This window comes from Lampetra fluviatilis, chromosome 4 (assembly GCF_964198595.1).
Source record: "Lampetra fluviatilis chromosome 4, kcLamFluv1.1, whole genome shotgun sequence".
NCBI classification, from domain to species: domain Eukaryota; kingdom Metazoa; phylum Chordata; class Hyperoartia; order Petromyzontiformes; family Petromyzontidae; genus Lampetra; species Lampetra fluviatilis.
The window spans coordinates 11,397,938-11,415,616 of record NC_136278.1 but is presented as its reverse complement, the minus strand read 5'-3'; the positions used below and the strand labels follow the sequence as shown (position 1 = coordinate 11,415,616).

Sequence of the window (17,679 nt, the reverse complement as noted above, 5' to 3'; positions counted from 1 at the left end):
GTCAGCGGAAATGAAATTGAAGTCGGCCATGGCGTCTCTGTGCTCACAGTGGGTATTGCTGCCACATTCGTCACCACTGGTGGCAACTCTCCATCCCCATAATTAGGCTGGCCCTTGTGGAATGTTTAATACTGGCTCAGTGCCATCATTGGAGGGAGAAGATCGCTCGCTGGGGAATGTTCATTCGAGAATGGCAACAAAGTTGAATTACGTCACTTGAATAAATATTTGTTCTCATTGGATGGAGCGGTGATACGGTGGTTAGGTTAGTACACCAAGCTATGAACCCGGCGACCCCAGTTCGTCTGCCTGCCACTGCCAACATCAGTGGCGCGTGATGTGAGAACTGGTCCTGCCCTCCCCGCCTTCACCAACCCGCATTGACCAGCGTGGTGAAGTATGATAAACAAAACAAACCTACGTTGCATGGGGAGGCCCTCATCCATTAGTGGATTGAGAACGGCTATAATATGTTTTTATTATCATCATCATCGTTCTCATGAATCAAGGAAGAGGCGTTTATATTTGCACGACGTAATAGTGGGACAAGAGAAAGTGGTGGCCCGATAGGATGTCTCCCTCGTCGCGTGATGTCTCCTTCCCCGTGCCTCCCCGTCGCTCACGCACAGCGGACGAGACGGAGATCACCTTCGACCCCGATGACCTCATCACGCACATCGACCAGATCGACGAGGGCTGGTGGCGCGGCTACGGGCCCGACGGACGCTACGGCCTCTTCCCAGCGAACTACGTCCAACTCCTCAACTGAGCTGCCCCCCTCCCCCCCTCACCGCGGCGGCCACACGCTAAGTTAAACAATTAAGTCGGCTTTTGTCGGCGTATGAGAAACCTAGAATAGTAAACGGGCGCGACGACGACGACGCCGCCACGACCAAACTGTTACTCTGCTCCGATGCTCTCGGCATGCAAGCATGGTCTGAGCCCCGGGCAAGCCGAGTTCGTCGCAAGCAATCCAAGCCGGTGTTAAATCGTTCCGACGCGTCACATTCCACGGCGGTTAAGTAGAGAATTGTGTTATTTTTACGCTGTCGGCTGCCGCTTGCTTGTTTTTGGGGTCTAGTGTCGGCGCGCACCGCTACGGTTTGCGTTTTCTTAATTGTTGAGCCTGGCATTACTTTCTGGCTCGTGTGTTGGTATTTTTTTTCTACTTTACTTTCATATATAAAATGTGTTACGCCCACTCCGTTTTAAGTGTTTTCACGTAAGTGGCCCTGATTGTTGATGATGTCTTTGTATGAATTCCATGGCCAAATAATTAAACAACACTATGCATTTAAATATTTTTTTTGTTTGCTTTTGGAGAGAAGGTATTGGGGGGATCGGGGGGGGGGGAGGTGGCTCAGAGGCTAATGCCCATTGCACACGTGCGCTGCGTTGTCACTATCGGGTTCCTGGTTTAAATCCCAGCCCCCTGGCGGTTACGCCAGGTTACCAAGTGCAGCGAGTTGCTCGCCACAGCCCAGTCAACAACGACGGTGACTTAGTCTAAGTATGTCCCTGCTCAAACAAGCATTGGGCCAGTGGTAATCGATCAAAGCCGGTGGTCGAAATTGCACATTTTACATGGCAGAGGGCCATTTTTTTCTCCGTGGGATGAACACTTCTAACCACAGAGAGTGGTCCTCACTTCATTGTCCACAGAGGAGTGGTGGACCGAGTCGATTCCCACGAATCGGAAATTCAACTCGCAAGCTGCCAACGAGAACCTTCCGTAGCCTCTCACCTGCGGGGTTGATCGGGCTAACCGTCAAGCCGCGTGGATATCACTACCGTAGAAGCTTCCACTACATTTGGCCTTGATCATCTATGGGGGGGGGGGGCGTGGCGGGGGGGGCTACCATTTGGGAACGTACGTTGTGGGGTGACTGACATGTGAAAAGCAACACTGGCGCAGCATGAACAAGGCTGTGGCGAAGGCTATTTTGTGCCGTACTATACATTTCTAATTACAATACGCCTTGGGTTTATTTCAGCCAATTGTACCGACGGACGATTCAGCTGCGTGGTGTGTAGCTTGAATGACAAGTCTCGCTGCCCGTGCCATGACATGCCTTCGCTCGCCATTACAATAACGGTGCTGGGCTTGATGGTCTCTGAACCTACATCACCAGAAAAAAGTTTTCCTAAGATTGAATCGTTGTTTTGTTTGTTGGTTACTGAAGTTCAGAGCGGTGGTCTTGTTGTATAAAATATGTTATTCTCAGTGGAAAAGACGTTGGATTACTTTCCTGGCCTTTATGTTAGGACACGTTCGCTTTTCACGTGCTACAGCATCCACTCACTGCAGGTGGCGTTTGACCAGGTTCAGTGGTTCATGCCCCCTCCACGCATTGTCGATATATACCGATAGCGATAGCATGCACGATGTACAACACATTAAGTTGACTTCCTTCTCAGATTCTAAGATGTATCAATTTGCATTTGTTAGGGTTAATGTTACCACCCCGGAATGTATTACTCCAACTTAATATTCCTAAACATTGCGAGTGTGTCATTTTAAATGGTATGTTTTTTTGAAAATGAAGCAATGGCTTTTGTACAATGTTCCGTCTGTCGACCATCATTCAGCCTCACATTTTATTTGTGTCCAAGGTTCAAGTGAAGTCCGCTTCTTGCTATGAAATTCTGGCTTTTGGTTGCGTCGAGAACATTCACAAGACGAAGGATGCCTGGTGTTTAATAATACAGTTCAATGGTGCAGTGCGTGTGAAACCCGATACTGGACTTAGATGGTTTTTTCCCCTTTGTGCGCCGAGACCACTTCTTCTGGCACTGCGACATAGGCAGCATGAAACTTGATTTGAAGCTTTCGTGACTGCAGGAATTGTTGGTTGGTTCTTTCGGTAAAGTCACGTATAAAGAAAATAAATTAAATAATAGAATACGATGTTTCGATTGCAACACAAGCAATGGTCATCAGGTAGAACTAAATTTGAGAGAGAGAGACGAAACACAAACACGGCGACACAGAGAGACACACAAGCAGAGAGAGACAGAGACTCAATGCCTGTGTCGAGGCTTTAAATAAAGAGAGGTGGGGGGGGGCAGAGAGAGAGGTGGGTCTGCTGGGGCAGCTGCTGGAGCAGAGAAATTAGAATGTCAATGAAAGACCCAACAAGACTGGTACATTTTAGAGAGAGTTGTGTGGAAATCCACCCCGAAGCGACCGAGGGAGAGAAAGATCGAATGGACCTATGAGAGCCTGGTCAATGTTAGAGAGAGAAATAGGCAGTTTAAGAAAACAAAATGTAGCAATTTTGTTTTGTGTCTTTCTCTGTGTGTCTTTGTGTTATCTCTGTCCGCTTGTGTAACGGCGTATTTTCTATAATTTAATTTATTTCCTTTATATGCAGCATGGCCTAGACACCGGGCAATTTCTAAAGACCTCGAAGCTTGCACGTGAAATAGTTTTCACTCTTCGAGCCGATTGTGTGGCTTCCGTTGTCGTTTGTAGCCGTGCTGAACTTTGTGAACACTTCCTTAAAGGCTCTCTGGAGATTTTCTACGAAACTTGTATTTTCGTGTGGCACACAGGAAACGGTGCATGCCTCACCGTGTTGTAAATGCCAAATCCATTAACTTTTATCTTTTTATTTTTGTTCCCTGCTAATGGTCTTTTGGGATGCGACAGGCCCATCAAGTCAATAAACATTCATTTTTGTTTATTGAGATAGGCGCACCAGAAACAGATGCCAGGCTGTTCACGAGACGTGAGGATAGAATTTCAAATGTAAATCCTCCAAACACTGCAATCGAAATTCCAAAGGCAAGTCGAGGTGTCTCGACGCACTTCAGGCCAGCAGTGCGATAGAATTCGTCTCTTGAATGCTCAGAGCCAGCAATGGGAAAGCCACTTCCCCATGGAATGCATCGTCGTCATCTCGAAAGGATAACTATATTGTTTACTTCCCACCGTGATTCTCATTTTTTATAAAGGACACAAAAATAACAGACCAAGCCAACCAACACCCATGCTCGATGTGAACTCCAGCGGGCTTTGATGGCAATGATTAGTTTGGGTAGACTAACACATGTAACTATATATCAGTAAATGATACGAATAATAATTTCTACCCTTGTCAATCCGCTGCTGGATAAAGCCCTCTCCATGCCATGAGAGTCATGGGTTTTATTTGACCATACTTCACCACGCTGGTTCGTGCAGGTAGGTCAAGGATGACCCAGTACCAGTTCAGATATTGCTCTCCGCTGATGGTTGCCACGGCCAGGTAATGAACTCGTGTATCGGGATTCGTAGCACAATGCGCGAACCGCTACAAAACTCCTCCACCCCATCATTCTACATGTATACGCGTATTATTTCGAATGCTCTTTCTCAGATGCAGTCCACTAATTAGCTGTGTCGTGAACACGGCTTGTTTTTAACAATACTCATGAGTGATAAGCATTGTACGGTTTGTGATGACAGCGAACGCGAGGGAATCGATTCTTGAACCCTCATTCCACACGGCATTTTGTGAGTCTCTGCCCTGGGTGGTTCGGATAAGCGTCTGGCAGTTATTTAAGCTGCTGTTGGATATTGCTCACTCCTCGTGAGCCCAGCAGCTGGGAAAGTTTGCACTGAGAGCGTGTGCAGGACAGCCACGTCGCCGTTTAGTCAATGTGTCTGGAGGAGGAAGTACAGCAGATAGGTTTTTTTTCTGCAAAAGTTTTCGCGTGCTTTTCTTTTGTTTGCATTTCTTTCTTCCAGGCATTTCTGGGTTTTTTTGCAAACGTAGCAACAAGCTCATTACGAAAATGGCCAAACTTCCCAACATCATAGAACCATCCTTAAAACGTCATTGACACAATGAGAATCTTCCTTGATAAAAAAAAATTAAGGCGTTGGAATGTTTCATTAAAAAGCAATATATGTATACGTCGTCATGTAGAAATATGTGTTTGTTTTTCTTTTTGCTCCCCCGTGACGCATTAAAAATATACATGGTCGCCCAAAAGTCAGAACAAGCAGGGTTATATTTATTTATTTTAACAAATGACATGGATATTTAATGTATTTTAAACAAATGTTCAAACTGACTTCCATGAACATTAATGCATGCATGAATTCTCTTTTGTAATTAATTTTGGACCTTTTTTTAAGATCTCAGCTGCCTTCAGCATTCGTACAAACTAATTGAACGCCTTCATCTTTAAGTAAAATTTGTATTCATATTGTTTAAATGTCATCTGAAAGGCAAGATGAAACATAGACGGTAATAATGATGATCAAAGACAAAATATTAACTTGAAATAAACAATTTAAAAAGGTTCGAAGGCAGTTTAAAAATAAATGTGAAACCCCCCATATTTGTCCTGACTTTTGGACAAGCCCACACAGAACAGGCAACACGTCCTGCCGGCGATGTCTCTTAGTATGCTGCAGCTGGGAGAGCCAAGCGCGGGATTTTAACCTGAATGTCACGAGTCCACATTCCAGTCGAGAAGCAGCTTGGGTCATCATCGTCCCCCACCCAGGGAGGACTCGGTAAAATAAGCGTCGCAGCGGGAAGTCGCCAGTCCTTGTCCCCCATCAAAGGAATGTGTATTTTTTTCCCACAGCCACTGAGTCGGTGCCACGAACAAGATGGGGCCACAGGACCCCCCACTCGCGCTTGAGCAGGGAGATGGTTGACCAACGATGTCTGCACTGGCAGTAGCTCAAGGACACACAAATGTGTTTGCCCATCTTGGCGACAGAGGTCAACCCAAGTCTGTGTGCGTCAGGGTTAGCGCGCTGCGTGAAGAACCCGTCGACCCGAGTTCGATTCCCGCTCACGGCCAATACCGGTAATGATTATCTGAACCGGTCCTGGGCCTCCCCTAGGTCGACTCAGCCTCAAATGAGTACCTGGTGCGGTGTGTAAACCGCCACTGGGGAGACAAAAGCGGCTGGGCGTGGTGCTGGCCACCCACCCTCTCGTGTGCCGTGCCGGCCTTCATAGATGCTCGCTAGCAGCACTTTCCCCAACAGTCTGTTAAGGCTATACGGGGTGGGGGGAGTCTTTGTCTTTAGAGTCTCTGGGAGTTACTGTATTACATACCCGAATTCACATGGTGAAAACCAGCCCCTGGGTTCTATAAACGTCTCATATCATAGAGGGCACATTGTTGTCCCATCGCCGTTCAATGTTCGTCATCCCATTCATTTTCACTCTCTTAGCTTTCCTACTGTTATACTATTGGCCAAGCTGTTAGTGCCCATTGTGGATGCTCGTTCGACACCAATACGTACTTTTGGTTCTGTTCAAAGGTTGAAAATTGGTGCAAGTTATTTATTTTTTTCAATGTAAACACTCTCCAAGGCTTTATTGACATGTTGAAATTCTGTTCTTGCGTATGGCGATATATTTAGGAGCAAAATGGCATTGTCGAGGTCTGCCGGCCACGACAAGAAGGCTTCAGGAGAGAGTTCGTGTAGATTTGTTTTTTCCTGCTACATTGAAGGAACGCCGGTCACAGCGGTTAACGGCGTGGTCCATAGTGTGGCTTGCATGGCCACAATCGCACCGCTGTGGCTTGGGGGTCTTTAATTGAACGTTCGCGAAGGATGCGTGCTCATCGGCATGCTGGTGTTATGGTACACTACCGGTGTCTTCGAGGAATGTCAAAGCCAGGAGGTGCCATGTTTCGGGTCTCGATTTGTTTCTTCTGGACGTCTGCATCGTCCCACTGTCCGCCAGCGCTCTTCCAGACCTGGGTGAGTTTCTGAGCTGATGTGTTTACAAATTGATATGCAATTTAATTAAATTGACAGTTGCTTTGGAATTAATTTGCGAGTCGGAGGACGCGAGTAGATGCGTTTCGCGGGGGGCGGGGTAATGATTTGTAATTAATGAACTTGCAGGCAGGTTATTCACGAATCAGCATTCATTGGTGTGAGCAGCACGTGAGCCGTGACAATGGAACACATGTATGCCACAGGCCGAAGATAAAAGTACGGTTTGGATTCCGTCCTTTAAAAAAAAAGTTTGTTTTTGTAGTCCGCATCTTTTGCCATCTCTGATCTTTTTTCATTGCTTCACTTAAATTGTCACCTACAGTGCACGAGCTGGGCTTTTAGTGGACAGCTCAACGCTAGCGATGCTGATTTGCAAGCAAACACCCCCAGTGTATGTGAATGCGAAGTGTCAGCACGTTGCCCGGCAATGTCACGTGTCCGTAAGACCCCCCCGCCCACCCCATCCCAAAAGAGAAATCAAGTCGCAATTTAGCACGAAGCGGAAAGACCACCGTATGTGTGTCTTCGAAATGTCTGTACAAGTGCGCGACACCTTTGATATGTTGATCATCAGTGACTCCCGTCAAGTTACGTGTCCAGAGCCGCAAAGTTTTTGCCAATCTATCGACGATGAAAATTGTCTGCCAGTCGAGTCGCCCTTGGGGGGGGGGGAAGTTTCTTAGCTTAGTGGGTTTTACTTTTGAAATTAACTTCGGATTCTTGGAAATTTACCAAACAAACAACATCTCCTTTGCCCCTGTGCCGGTTGGATATTTCTTTGCACGCAAACACCACCACCACGTTCATTTTGGTCGTCTCACGGAAACGTGTTTCACACCCCCCCCCACACACACACAGCCCTCCTGCAAGATGCCACACGGACGTGGAATAACGGACGATGATTCTCAACCCAGAATTCAAGTGAGCAGCACCAACCAAGCGGTCGGTGCCCATGGGAAGGACTTCCAGAGATGGTGGTGGTGGTGACACCGAGAGCACACATTGGGGGGTTGGAGGCAGTGCCGGGTTAAGCTAGTGCGGGGCCTGTAGCATTATGTTATAAAGGGGTGTGATCCCTCAACAGCAGATTGCTGAGGTCAGTTTCATGGTGTGTGGGGGAAGCGGCCCCAGTTCGATTCCCGCTCACGGCCAACACCGGTGACGATTATCTGAACCGGTCCTGGGCTGCCCCTAGGTCGACTTGGCCTCAAATGAACAGCCGGTGTGGTGTGTAAACATCGCCGCTGGGGAGACAAAGGCGGCCGGGCGTGGTGTTGGCCACCCACCCCCTCGTTCGTCGTGCCAGCCTGCATAGGTGCTCGCTAACAACACTTGCCCCAACAGGCTGTTGGGGAGTGGGGGTCTTTGTGCGCACGCACGCGTAAATCGATGTGCCACACACCACGAGGCCAGCTGCCATCATCTACTGAGTTGATTGCGGATTCTGTGTGTCCGATCTGCTTGGAGGTGTGTGTGTCCCCCCCCCCCCCCCCCCGAGTCGTTCTCTTCGCTGGCTCCGTCCCACGAATATCCTCAATGTGGCAGACGCCGCCTGAAGGTTATTTTGATGTTGCCGAGTAAATGATTACGCTTCGTCCCATCTCGCCGGAATATTTTCACAAAGCTCACTGCAGTCGATATTCTCTCGTTAACGCCGCCACCCATGTTGCCTTATCAGCCATTCGCCACCAAGGCTGTTCTATCAGTTGTGTTTGAATCTTGCCCATCGTGAGCCAACTCTTCACGGAGTGCGTAGATTTTACGCAGCAGCAAAGAACGTGAGAGAAAAAAACCGCCCAGCAGACCTCACGACAAAACGCCATTGCGCTCAGGCGCAACCATTGCGTGTTGCGTACACATTTGGGGGTTTTGCTACTTTATTCAATCTTCGGGTAAAAAAAAAGACCTCCCAACCATTTTATATAGCGCATTCCTAACGCTTCGGGGTCCTGTTATATTGAGAGGCATCGAACCTCCACTGCAAATACTCATCTGGCAATTCCAGATGTCTGTTGATATATTGAGTGAGCTGACACGCGCCGTCTTGTTCAACGCCTGGAACTTTACTTGGGTTGCATTCATTTCACTGGAACCACATCGCACCAATCACTCCGGTGCATGTGCTGGTAAGGGGCCGTCACATAAAAATGCGCAACTTTAAATAAATATAGACAACACGTTCTACTTAATTAAATAGACGTTTAATACATCTTTTCTCCTACAACGTCAGAGTGCAGCGCCACATTAAATACGCACTACTATGACAATAGTTTAAAGCGATTTGAAGCATGTTTTATATTTGGGGGGGGGGCAGAGCTTTGTGACGTCATATTCGAGGGGGGGGGCCTGACTTTGACGGGGGAATGCAACCAAAGGGGTTGCATTCCCCCGTCAACGGTGAATTCTATCCGAGACCTTGGCCCATCATCGTCGGCTGAGCGGCGTCGCTGGAGTTCGAGCAGAGCGCGACTGCCTCTGACCGCCAGACCGGTGTGCGGAGAGGCATTCAACCGATATTAAATCGGGGGGGGGGTGCTTTGTACATTTTCACGAATTGCGTAAAACCGTAGTCGAGTCCTCGCGAAGGCCCCCCTGTTGTTGTCTATGAGAGCTGTATTTTTGTATTTACAATCCGGACTTGGGTTTATGGACGACGGGTCTCGCGTTCATTATGGAACTGCATCCAGGCGGACAAGTCGAGGGCTCTCGATTGTGATGTGTGTGGGTCTGTCGAGAACGCAGGTGGAGTTCAGGGACAGGTAATTGCGCTCTCTGTGCATATTTCTCTCGAGAAACGGTGCCTTAATGCGGCGAGAGAGTTTGTGTACGTCTGAGAAGCTGATCGCTATACCGTCGAGAGCCTAGTGCTCTCAGAAGGGTCACCCAAGGCGGGAAGACTTCAGTGGAGACGTCAGACAAAACCCGTTTCGAAAGGTCCCCACATAACCTTTTCAAATAAATTGTGATCCAAGAAAGCAACGGGAAACTACTTGGATTATTTCTCCCTTGAAAACTTCAATGATGACAAGCAAAATCAACAAAGGCCCTGAGTATCGGCGTCCTTTAAATAGGACAGGGGTGCTAAGAATCTCCGAGCTTGTGTCAAAGAACCCTTTCAAAGTAGCAACTTGGAACGTTAGAAGTTTACTTAAAGCAGGAAAACTAGCCAATGTCATACAAGAAATGGACCGACTTAAAATCAACATAATCGGTCTAAGCGAAACTAAATGGCCTGGAACAAAAAAGTTTATATCGAGTGAACACTACATCTTCTGCTCCGGAGGAGAAGAAAACACCAAACAAACATACGGTGTCGCCTTTATAGTACACAAGAAATTAGCGAATAAAGTCAACAACTTTACCCCAGTATCAGAACGAATAGCACTACTACAATTAGCAGGCAACAAAGTCAACGTGAACATTCTACAGGTTTATGCTCCAACAGCAGATAAACAAGATCATGAAATCGAATCGTTCTATGAGCAACTAACCAACACGCTGAAGCCGCTGAAGAAGCAAGACATCACTATAATCCTCGGCGACTTCAACGCCAAGGTTGGCCACGGTCGAATGCAGAACATTGTCGGAGAACACGGACTAGGAACACGGAATGAACGAGGCGACAGACTGGTTCAATTCTGCCAAGAAGAACGTTTCAGTATTGCTAACACGTGGTTCCAATTACCACCTCGACGACTGTACACGTGGACCTCGCCGCAAGACTCCGACAACAACATCGTCAGGAACCAAATCGATTATATCCTAATTAACATCAGGTTTAACTCCAGTGTGATTACAGCAAAAACCTACCCTGGAGCCGATATATCGTCAGATCATAACCCAGTAACAGCTACAATAAGACTCAAATTGCGATCAATACAATGTACAAAGACGAGACGAGCAGACCTGGAGAAACTGAAGAACAGCGCCGATAAAAGACAAGTACAGCAACATCTCAACGATAGCATCCGCTCAATAACAACAGAAACAGCAGATGTTCAGGAGTACTGGCGCTCGTTCAAACAATGCATCACAGAAACAACAGAAGTCATGCTGGGACATCAGCCACCGAAAAAGAAACAACGATGGATGACACATTGTATTCTCGATCTAATGAGCAAACGAAGAATGTACAAAAATAACAACTTGGAGAAGTACAAACAAATGCAACAGAAGATCAGAGAAGCAATCCGACAGGCAAAAGAAAAGTGGATGGAAGAACAATGCGCCGAGATTGAAGAACTAATTAAAAAACATGACAATTTTACTCTGCACAAGAAGCTCAAAGAAGCTGGTAACATCTACAGACCAGCCTCAACAGCTACATTGTATGCGGACAACAACCAACCAATCCTAAATAAACAGGAAAAAATGGACACCTGGACAAACTATATACACAAGCTCTATGGCGCCGCGAGAACATCTGCAGAAAAAGACCAACAGATGTCGAAAGACGCTCTACACATTTTAACATCAGAAGTAGAACATGCAATCAAAACAGCTAAGTCAGGCAAAGCGTGCGGGCCCGACACAATCCATGTAGAATTGCTCAAACTATTAGACAGTAACAACATACGACAACTGACTAATTGGTACAATCAAATATACAATGGCAATAAAATTCCATCCGACTGGCTACAATCCATCTTTGTGGCCATACCAAAGAAAGCAACAAGCCGGAAATGCGAGGACTACAGACTGATAAGCTTGATGAGCCACGTGCTGAAAGTCTTCCTGAAGGTGATCCAACAGCGCATACGCTCCACATGCGAAAATGCATTGAAGAACACACAGTTTGGCTTCTGCAAAGGACTAGGCACAAGAAAAGCAATCTTCTGTCTACAGATACTACTACAGCGATGCTACGAACATCAGAAAGAAGTGTACATCTGCTTCATAGATTACGAGAAAGCCTTTGACTCAGTCGACCACGACCGACTAGCTGCTCTATTAAAACAACTGGGACTAGATAAAAACGACATCAACTTCATCATTGCTCTTTATTGGAAGCAAACAGCCCAACTCCGATATGACAACGAATTGACAGATCCAACACCAATACAAAAAGGTGTACGACAAGGCTGCCCACTTTCACCCAGTCTTTTCAACATCTACTCGGAGCAGATTTTTGATCGAACACTAGCAGATAAAAACATTGGTATTAAAGTCAATGGACAATACATCAACAACATCAGGTATGCCGACGACACTGCACTGCTGGCCGATTCGGAACAAGACCTACAACAAATCTTGGACGAGGTTGCCACAGAGAGTCAAATATGGGGCTTACGAATTAATAAAAAGAAAACAAAGGTTATGAAGGTCAGCCGAACTACAAGCGAAATAACAATCAAGCTTGGCAGCGAAAAATTGGAACAAGTACACCGATTTAAATACCTTGGTGTAATCATTGACGATCAGTTGAACCATGAAGTCGAAATCAAGAGCAGAATTGAACAAGCAAGGCAAGCATTTATTAAATGGAAAACACTCCTTGCAGACCGCAACTTGAGTACATCACTGAAACTGCGCACTGAAATGCTACATCTGGTCAATTTTGCTGTACGGAGTAGAGACGTGGACATTGACAACAACAACAACAACAACAAAAAGGCTTGAAGCTTTCGAGATGTGGCTGTATCGAAGAATGCTGAAAATCCCATGGACAGCCAAAACCACCAATACACAAGTTCTGCAAGATATGGGCACTGACAGGCAACTGCTGAAGACCATCATTAGCAGGAAGTGTTACTACCTAGGCCACATTGCCCGAAACGACCACAAATACCAGCTATTAAAGCAAATCCTGGAAGGATTTGCTTTAATAGCGACATGGCTCAGTAACATCAAAACATGGCTACAATTAACAACAGCACAAACTCTACACGCCGTGCTAGACCGGGACCAATATCATCGTGAAGTCGCACACGCCGTTAGGCAGCACTAAAGAAGTGCATATTTTGTTTTTACTGAGCTTCCAATTTCTGTTATGTAGGGGGTGGCGATCAAGGGCGTAATTATAATATATATTCAAATATGCTCAAAATGTCCCCCCCAATATATTGCTATAAAAATAATAATTGCTATGCTATGTAAATAAAAAGAACAATTTGCTAAACCTTGGCCACAATATCTGGATTTGTCTTCATATAAATCAACGCATAGATTTCTGTTTATATGATTGTGGTTATGTTTGTAGTTTATTTATCCATAATCTCTGCCATTACATACAATGAAACAAGAAATGGTAAAAAAGTTAAAACAGAGCAATTAAATACAATACACTATTAGACATTATTGTAAAAAATAAATAAAAAGTCCATCCCATGTTTTAGTGAATTTTTTAATATTTTAGGCAGGAAATTAGTTTTCAAATTTAGATCTTTTTCTGGGTTTGGACCCCCAGACACCCTGGAAGATTTGGTCCCCCCCCAATGTTGACTCCATGGCTGTGGCCTTGGTGGCGATGATAGGTGTTGCATGTCCATTATACACAGATGAATGCTGGCTAGTATATATAACAAAAACATATTGGGAATTTTAAACTTTGTTTGAAAGAAAGTGAACAAAACTTTGTTCGGAACATCTAAGTGACTAGCATTTGTAAGCCTTTGATTGATGGATAGCACATTTGCTGTTATTGCTATCAGACATAATGTGTTGTCAACGTAACGTTTCACAACCAACTTGTCACCTCATGATTCACGTACAGCGGCGAATAATATTCACCATTTAACAGATGTAGATGTTGTTTTAAACATTGGAGTTTGTGACAGCAATACCGTTGAAGTCTTTGTAGTAATCCATCTTTTGTTTTTAGAATAGAAGGTGAAGCCTACACCCCTGGGGCTAAAATTCTGACGTGTATAAATCTTAAGGTAATCTGAAAGGTGATTTTTTTTAACTACACTTTAAAATTAGGTCCTTCCATGAACTTTGTGTGGAAAACCGCAATGGCATCTTAGGCGTATTTTTGAAACGATGGTTTGAGTTGTAAATGATGTCGATCTCAGAAACTCAAGATATCCCAGCTAATGTACAAAGCCTTGCGGCTAAAACAAATTGTTGTCATAACCATGTGTACGCGAGCGGTTTAGAATTAAACCAAAATGTACCTTTGTTGCGTTTTTTGTTAATTCATCTTAGCATGACATTATTTCTCTTATTCTTGTGCTTTTGACTGGGCACGAGTCCGTGTCTGGCGCTAGTAATGTCGACGCTTTAGCACCGCATTCGTCGATGAATGGGCATGCGTCCGTGGAAGAGATTCATCCCACCCGATCTTTCGTCACCGCCGCCAGCTGAGCAAATGTTGAGCTGTAATTAAACGTGCACTGCCAGACACGTGCAAAAAAAATAATACACGTACGTAATGTTATTGCCTTTTATGTAAATTGACATCCAGATCTAACGGTGTATTTGGCGATTGTGCGTTGGCAGTGGTGCACAAACACAATTAACAACAACAACAAAACCAACTCGACAGGGTCGTCAACAACACTGTGACCTTAAAAGAAAAATAATATAATCTGAGACGTTTCGTGCCAACTGGCTCGTCTTCATAACTCGTAAATGCTGCATAGCTCATCAATGTTACGACGAAGGGCCATTGCTTGAAATGTCACCGATGATGATATATAGATAGTTTTAAGGCAGTGTGGTTGTCGAGTCTGATTTTTTTTTTATCCATAACGAACAGTTGCTTGTTGATTCTAGATTTGAAGCTTTCGTGACTGCAAGGATTCATACTCTTAGTTCTTTCGGTAAAGTCACGTAGGTAAAAAATTAAATTAAAATTAATAAAAATAAAACAATAAGGTCAGCGTCTCGAGAATTTTTAACAGACAACGAGACAAGAAGTCACAGCTTCTCGAGACGCTGATCTTATTGTTTTATTTTTATTAATTTTAATTTCATTTTTTACCTACGTGACTTTACCGAAAGAACTAAGAGTATGAGTTGCTTGTTGATTGCCACTCGTCTGTAGTACAGAGGGTGGGGTTGGTGGATCGTGCAAAGATCGAGCCACTGATCCTGTCGCAATAGCCTGGCGTGTCCTTGCTGCTGGTCCTTCTTCAATTTAATGTGCACAGACAGATCAGCGGATGGCGACTGTCTTTATATATATGTGTGTGTGCATCTTATTCCCAAGGGTGTAAACTGGCCCTATAACTCGATTGTGCTCCACAAATCAACCGTGGCTTTGATCATTTCAGTCATTTGTATTATTGTAACAACAACAGCAATTATTATAATAATGGCGACTAATCATCTTCATTGCAATGCAAAAGTCATTAAAATCCGTTAGTGGTAGTTACACTCCAGGAGTAATGTCAGAAGTCTTGCTTTTTTCAATTCCTGTGCATATGTCCCAGACGTATTCCACCACAGTATCTGCAGTGCTGTGGAGCGAGTCTGTGCTCACTAAGATGTTGTTCAACCTTGGCCTAAAAAAACATCGAGTGTTTTTTGTTATCCGCCAGTACATTAGCGATCACTTTTGTCATGATGTTTATGCTTTTCAAGTAGCATAAACATACCGTGTTGTTTCCCCTCCTCTGAAATGTCGTGCGAGTTGTTAGTATATTTAGTGACACAGCATTTCTGGCAAAGACTCCTACTAACTTGGAGGGAGCGATTTGTTTGCGTTTGTGACTTGGCAGGAATGTTCACTTAAAACACTCTCTTGCTGGCCAGCTCAAGCTTCCTGCCTCACGGATTTACAATATCACTCGCACGCAGAGTCGAATACGGCGTGCCATAAGCGATTCCGTCCCCCCCCCCTCTTGAGTCAGTGGCTCGCTAGGAATGCACACACGCGACAAGAAATATATCACTTCTCAATATCCAAAGAGCATGCGAATTTCTTGGGTGCATTATATATTCTGATATTTACACACTGCCTGTGCCTGGGTACTGCTTTCATTAGCATGGTTAAGTGAGCATTATATGATTAACCTCACGTAAAATGTAGGGATGGTTAAGTTCGATTTGTTTTTTTCAAACTCTCCTTTGTTGTTGCTTCAGTGCTCGCTGGAGTGGTATTTTCCTTCTCGCTTTGTTTTGTTTAGCCACACAGAACATGGGTCCTAGCGAAGGGGTGATGTTTTGTAACTTAAAGGGAAATAAATATAAAATATACGATTAATGGAATGCATTGAGGGAGCACGCGTGCATTTTATGTATTGCTCTCGTTAATTCTGCTGACTTGCCAAAGGAGAAGCCACCAACATCAAAATAATATTTTCCCCACATCACATTCCAGAGACATCTCAATAAAAACAACAACAACCTGCCGTTAACACTCAATTAGCTCCATAAATATTTTAATGTCATTTGAAATCCTATGTGGAATATGCGTGTGTTTGTCTTGCAATTATTGCCATTGCATCCAACGCATCGAGGCGTGCGTGGGTCTCTTGTCACCGTCATCGTCGTCGTCATCTGCAGAGTGGTCTCGTCGCCTCGCAATCCCAGCTGTGGCTGCGCTACGCGCCCCGGCTGTAAGCTCTTGCATTGCTGGCGCCGTGGGTTTTAGCGCTCCCACTGGAGAGATGCCACCGCCGCCACCGCCACCGATGCATCGTAAGTAACTCGACTAAGTCGAATTCGTCGCCCATTAAACTGAGAAGAAAACAGAGAGAGGGCTTTGTGAACAAATTGCGTGTTTCCTTGCAAACCGTGGACGACTTCCTCTGACCCAGCACCAACGATTGAAATGTTGCAGCGCCAATGATACAAACGTGGCCCAGCGCCAGATACAAATGTGGCCCAGTGCCAATGATACAAAGTGGCCGAGTTCTGTGACCATACCGCAGTCAATTCGCACACCTTTGGGAATGGGAGAGCATTTGGAAACTGTTTTTTTCATAAATATTTAAAAACGGGCGGGGTTGGTGGGGGGGTAACAGGGCTCTGTTGTATTACAGTTTCTTCTGAATTTGCTCTGTAAATGGTAGGACAGCAAGGCATGAGCCGTGGCATCGTTTGCTGATAAACTCATGGACACGGCTCCAATGTGGGACGCGTGTCTTAGCAACGGTGTGTGTGAGAGTAAAAGGTGCCGTGCCGACCTTCATAGGTGCTCGCTAACAGCACTTGCCCCAACAGTCTGTTCAGGCTATACGGGGGATCAGTGTCTTCATGGGGAGTGGAGTGTAGCAGCGGTTAGTGCGCTGTGCTAGAAACCCGGCGACCCGAGTTCGATTCTCTCACGGCCAACACCGGTGACGATTATATCTGAACCGGTCCCGGTCCTGGGCCTCCCCTAGGTCGACTCAGCCTCAATTGAGTACCTGGTGCAGTGTGTAAACATCGCCACTAGGGAGACAAAGGCGGCCGGGCGTAGTGCTGTCCATCCACCACCCCCTTGTGTGCCGTGCCGGCCTTCAGGTGCTCGCTAACATATCAAAGGGGCAGCCCTTCATTAGCTCGCTCATGCCACTGCTTGCGCAAGTAGTCCTTGGGCCAGACCAGATATCGGTCCCATCCAAGGTGGCAACACTTCAATGGTGCCAATTTATGTGTTACACCAACAGAAGTAAAATAATACACGATAACCTTTCCAAATGAGCAGCTGTTTAATTCTTCTCACAGGAAACCTGTTTTTGCACCTATCGCAATCACGCCTATTTGCCCGGACGTTACAAATAAAACATTCCAACACCTCTGCTGTTAATTAAGACAATAAAAAAAATTACAAAATGGATGTTTGTGCCCAAGGCATGTATTTCATACATATTGTTACATTTATGCACGCTTGTTCTTCAATAAAAGTGACTTGGTGAAGTCTGGAATAGATTTGGCGCTCTGTTTTCTTTCTGTTTCTCGCAGCTTGTTTGCTCATGATCATTTACTGGCTGGTGAGACAAGTCCTGGTGGTTCTGAATTATTTCTGTTCAGTGAAGATATCTGAAGTGCTAACTTTACCCTCAATG

At 45.4% G+C, this 17,679-nt stretch overlaps 1 protein-coding gene across 3 annotated transcripts in view; it reads left to right on the top strand.

The window, feature by feature from the left end:
* LOC144931564 (drebrin-like protein) overlaps window positions 1-2,519 on the top strand; it is a 105,103-nt gene extending 102,584 nt beyond the window's left edge. For all 3 annotated transcript variants that reach the window (XM_078855539.1, XM_078855538.1, XM_078855540.1), the window contains one exon: window positions 630-2,519. In XM_078855539.1, coding sequence (XP_078711665.1) covers window positions 630-769 — 140 coding nt within the window. In that variant the 3' untranslated portion in view covers window positions 770-2,519. The remainder of the gene's footprint in view (window positions 1-629) is intronic.
* Window positions 2,520-17,679: the final 15,160 nt, after the last annotated feature.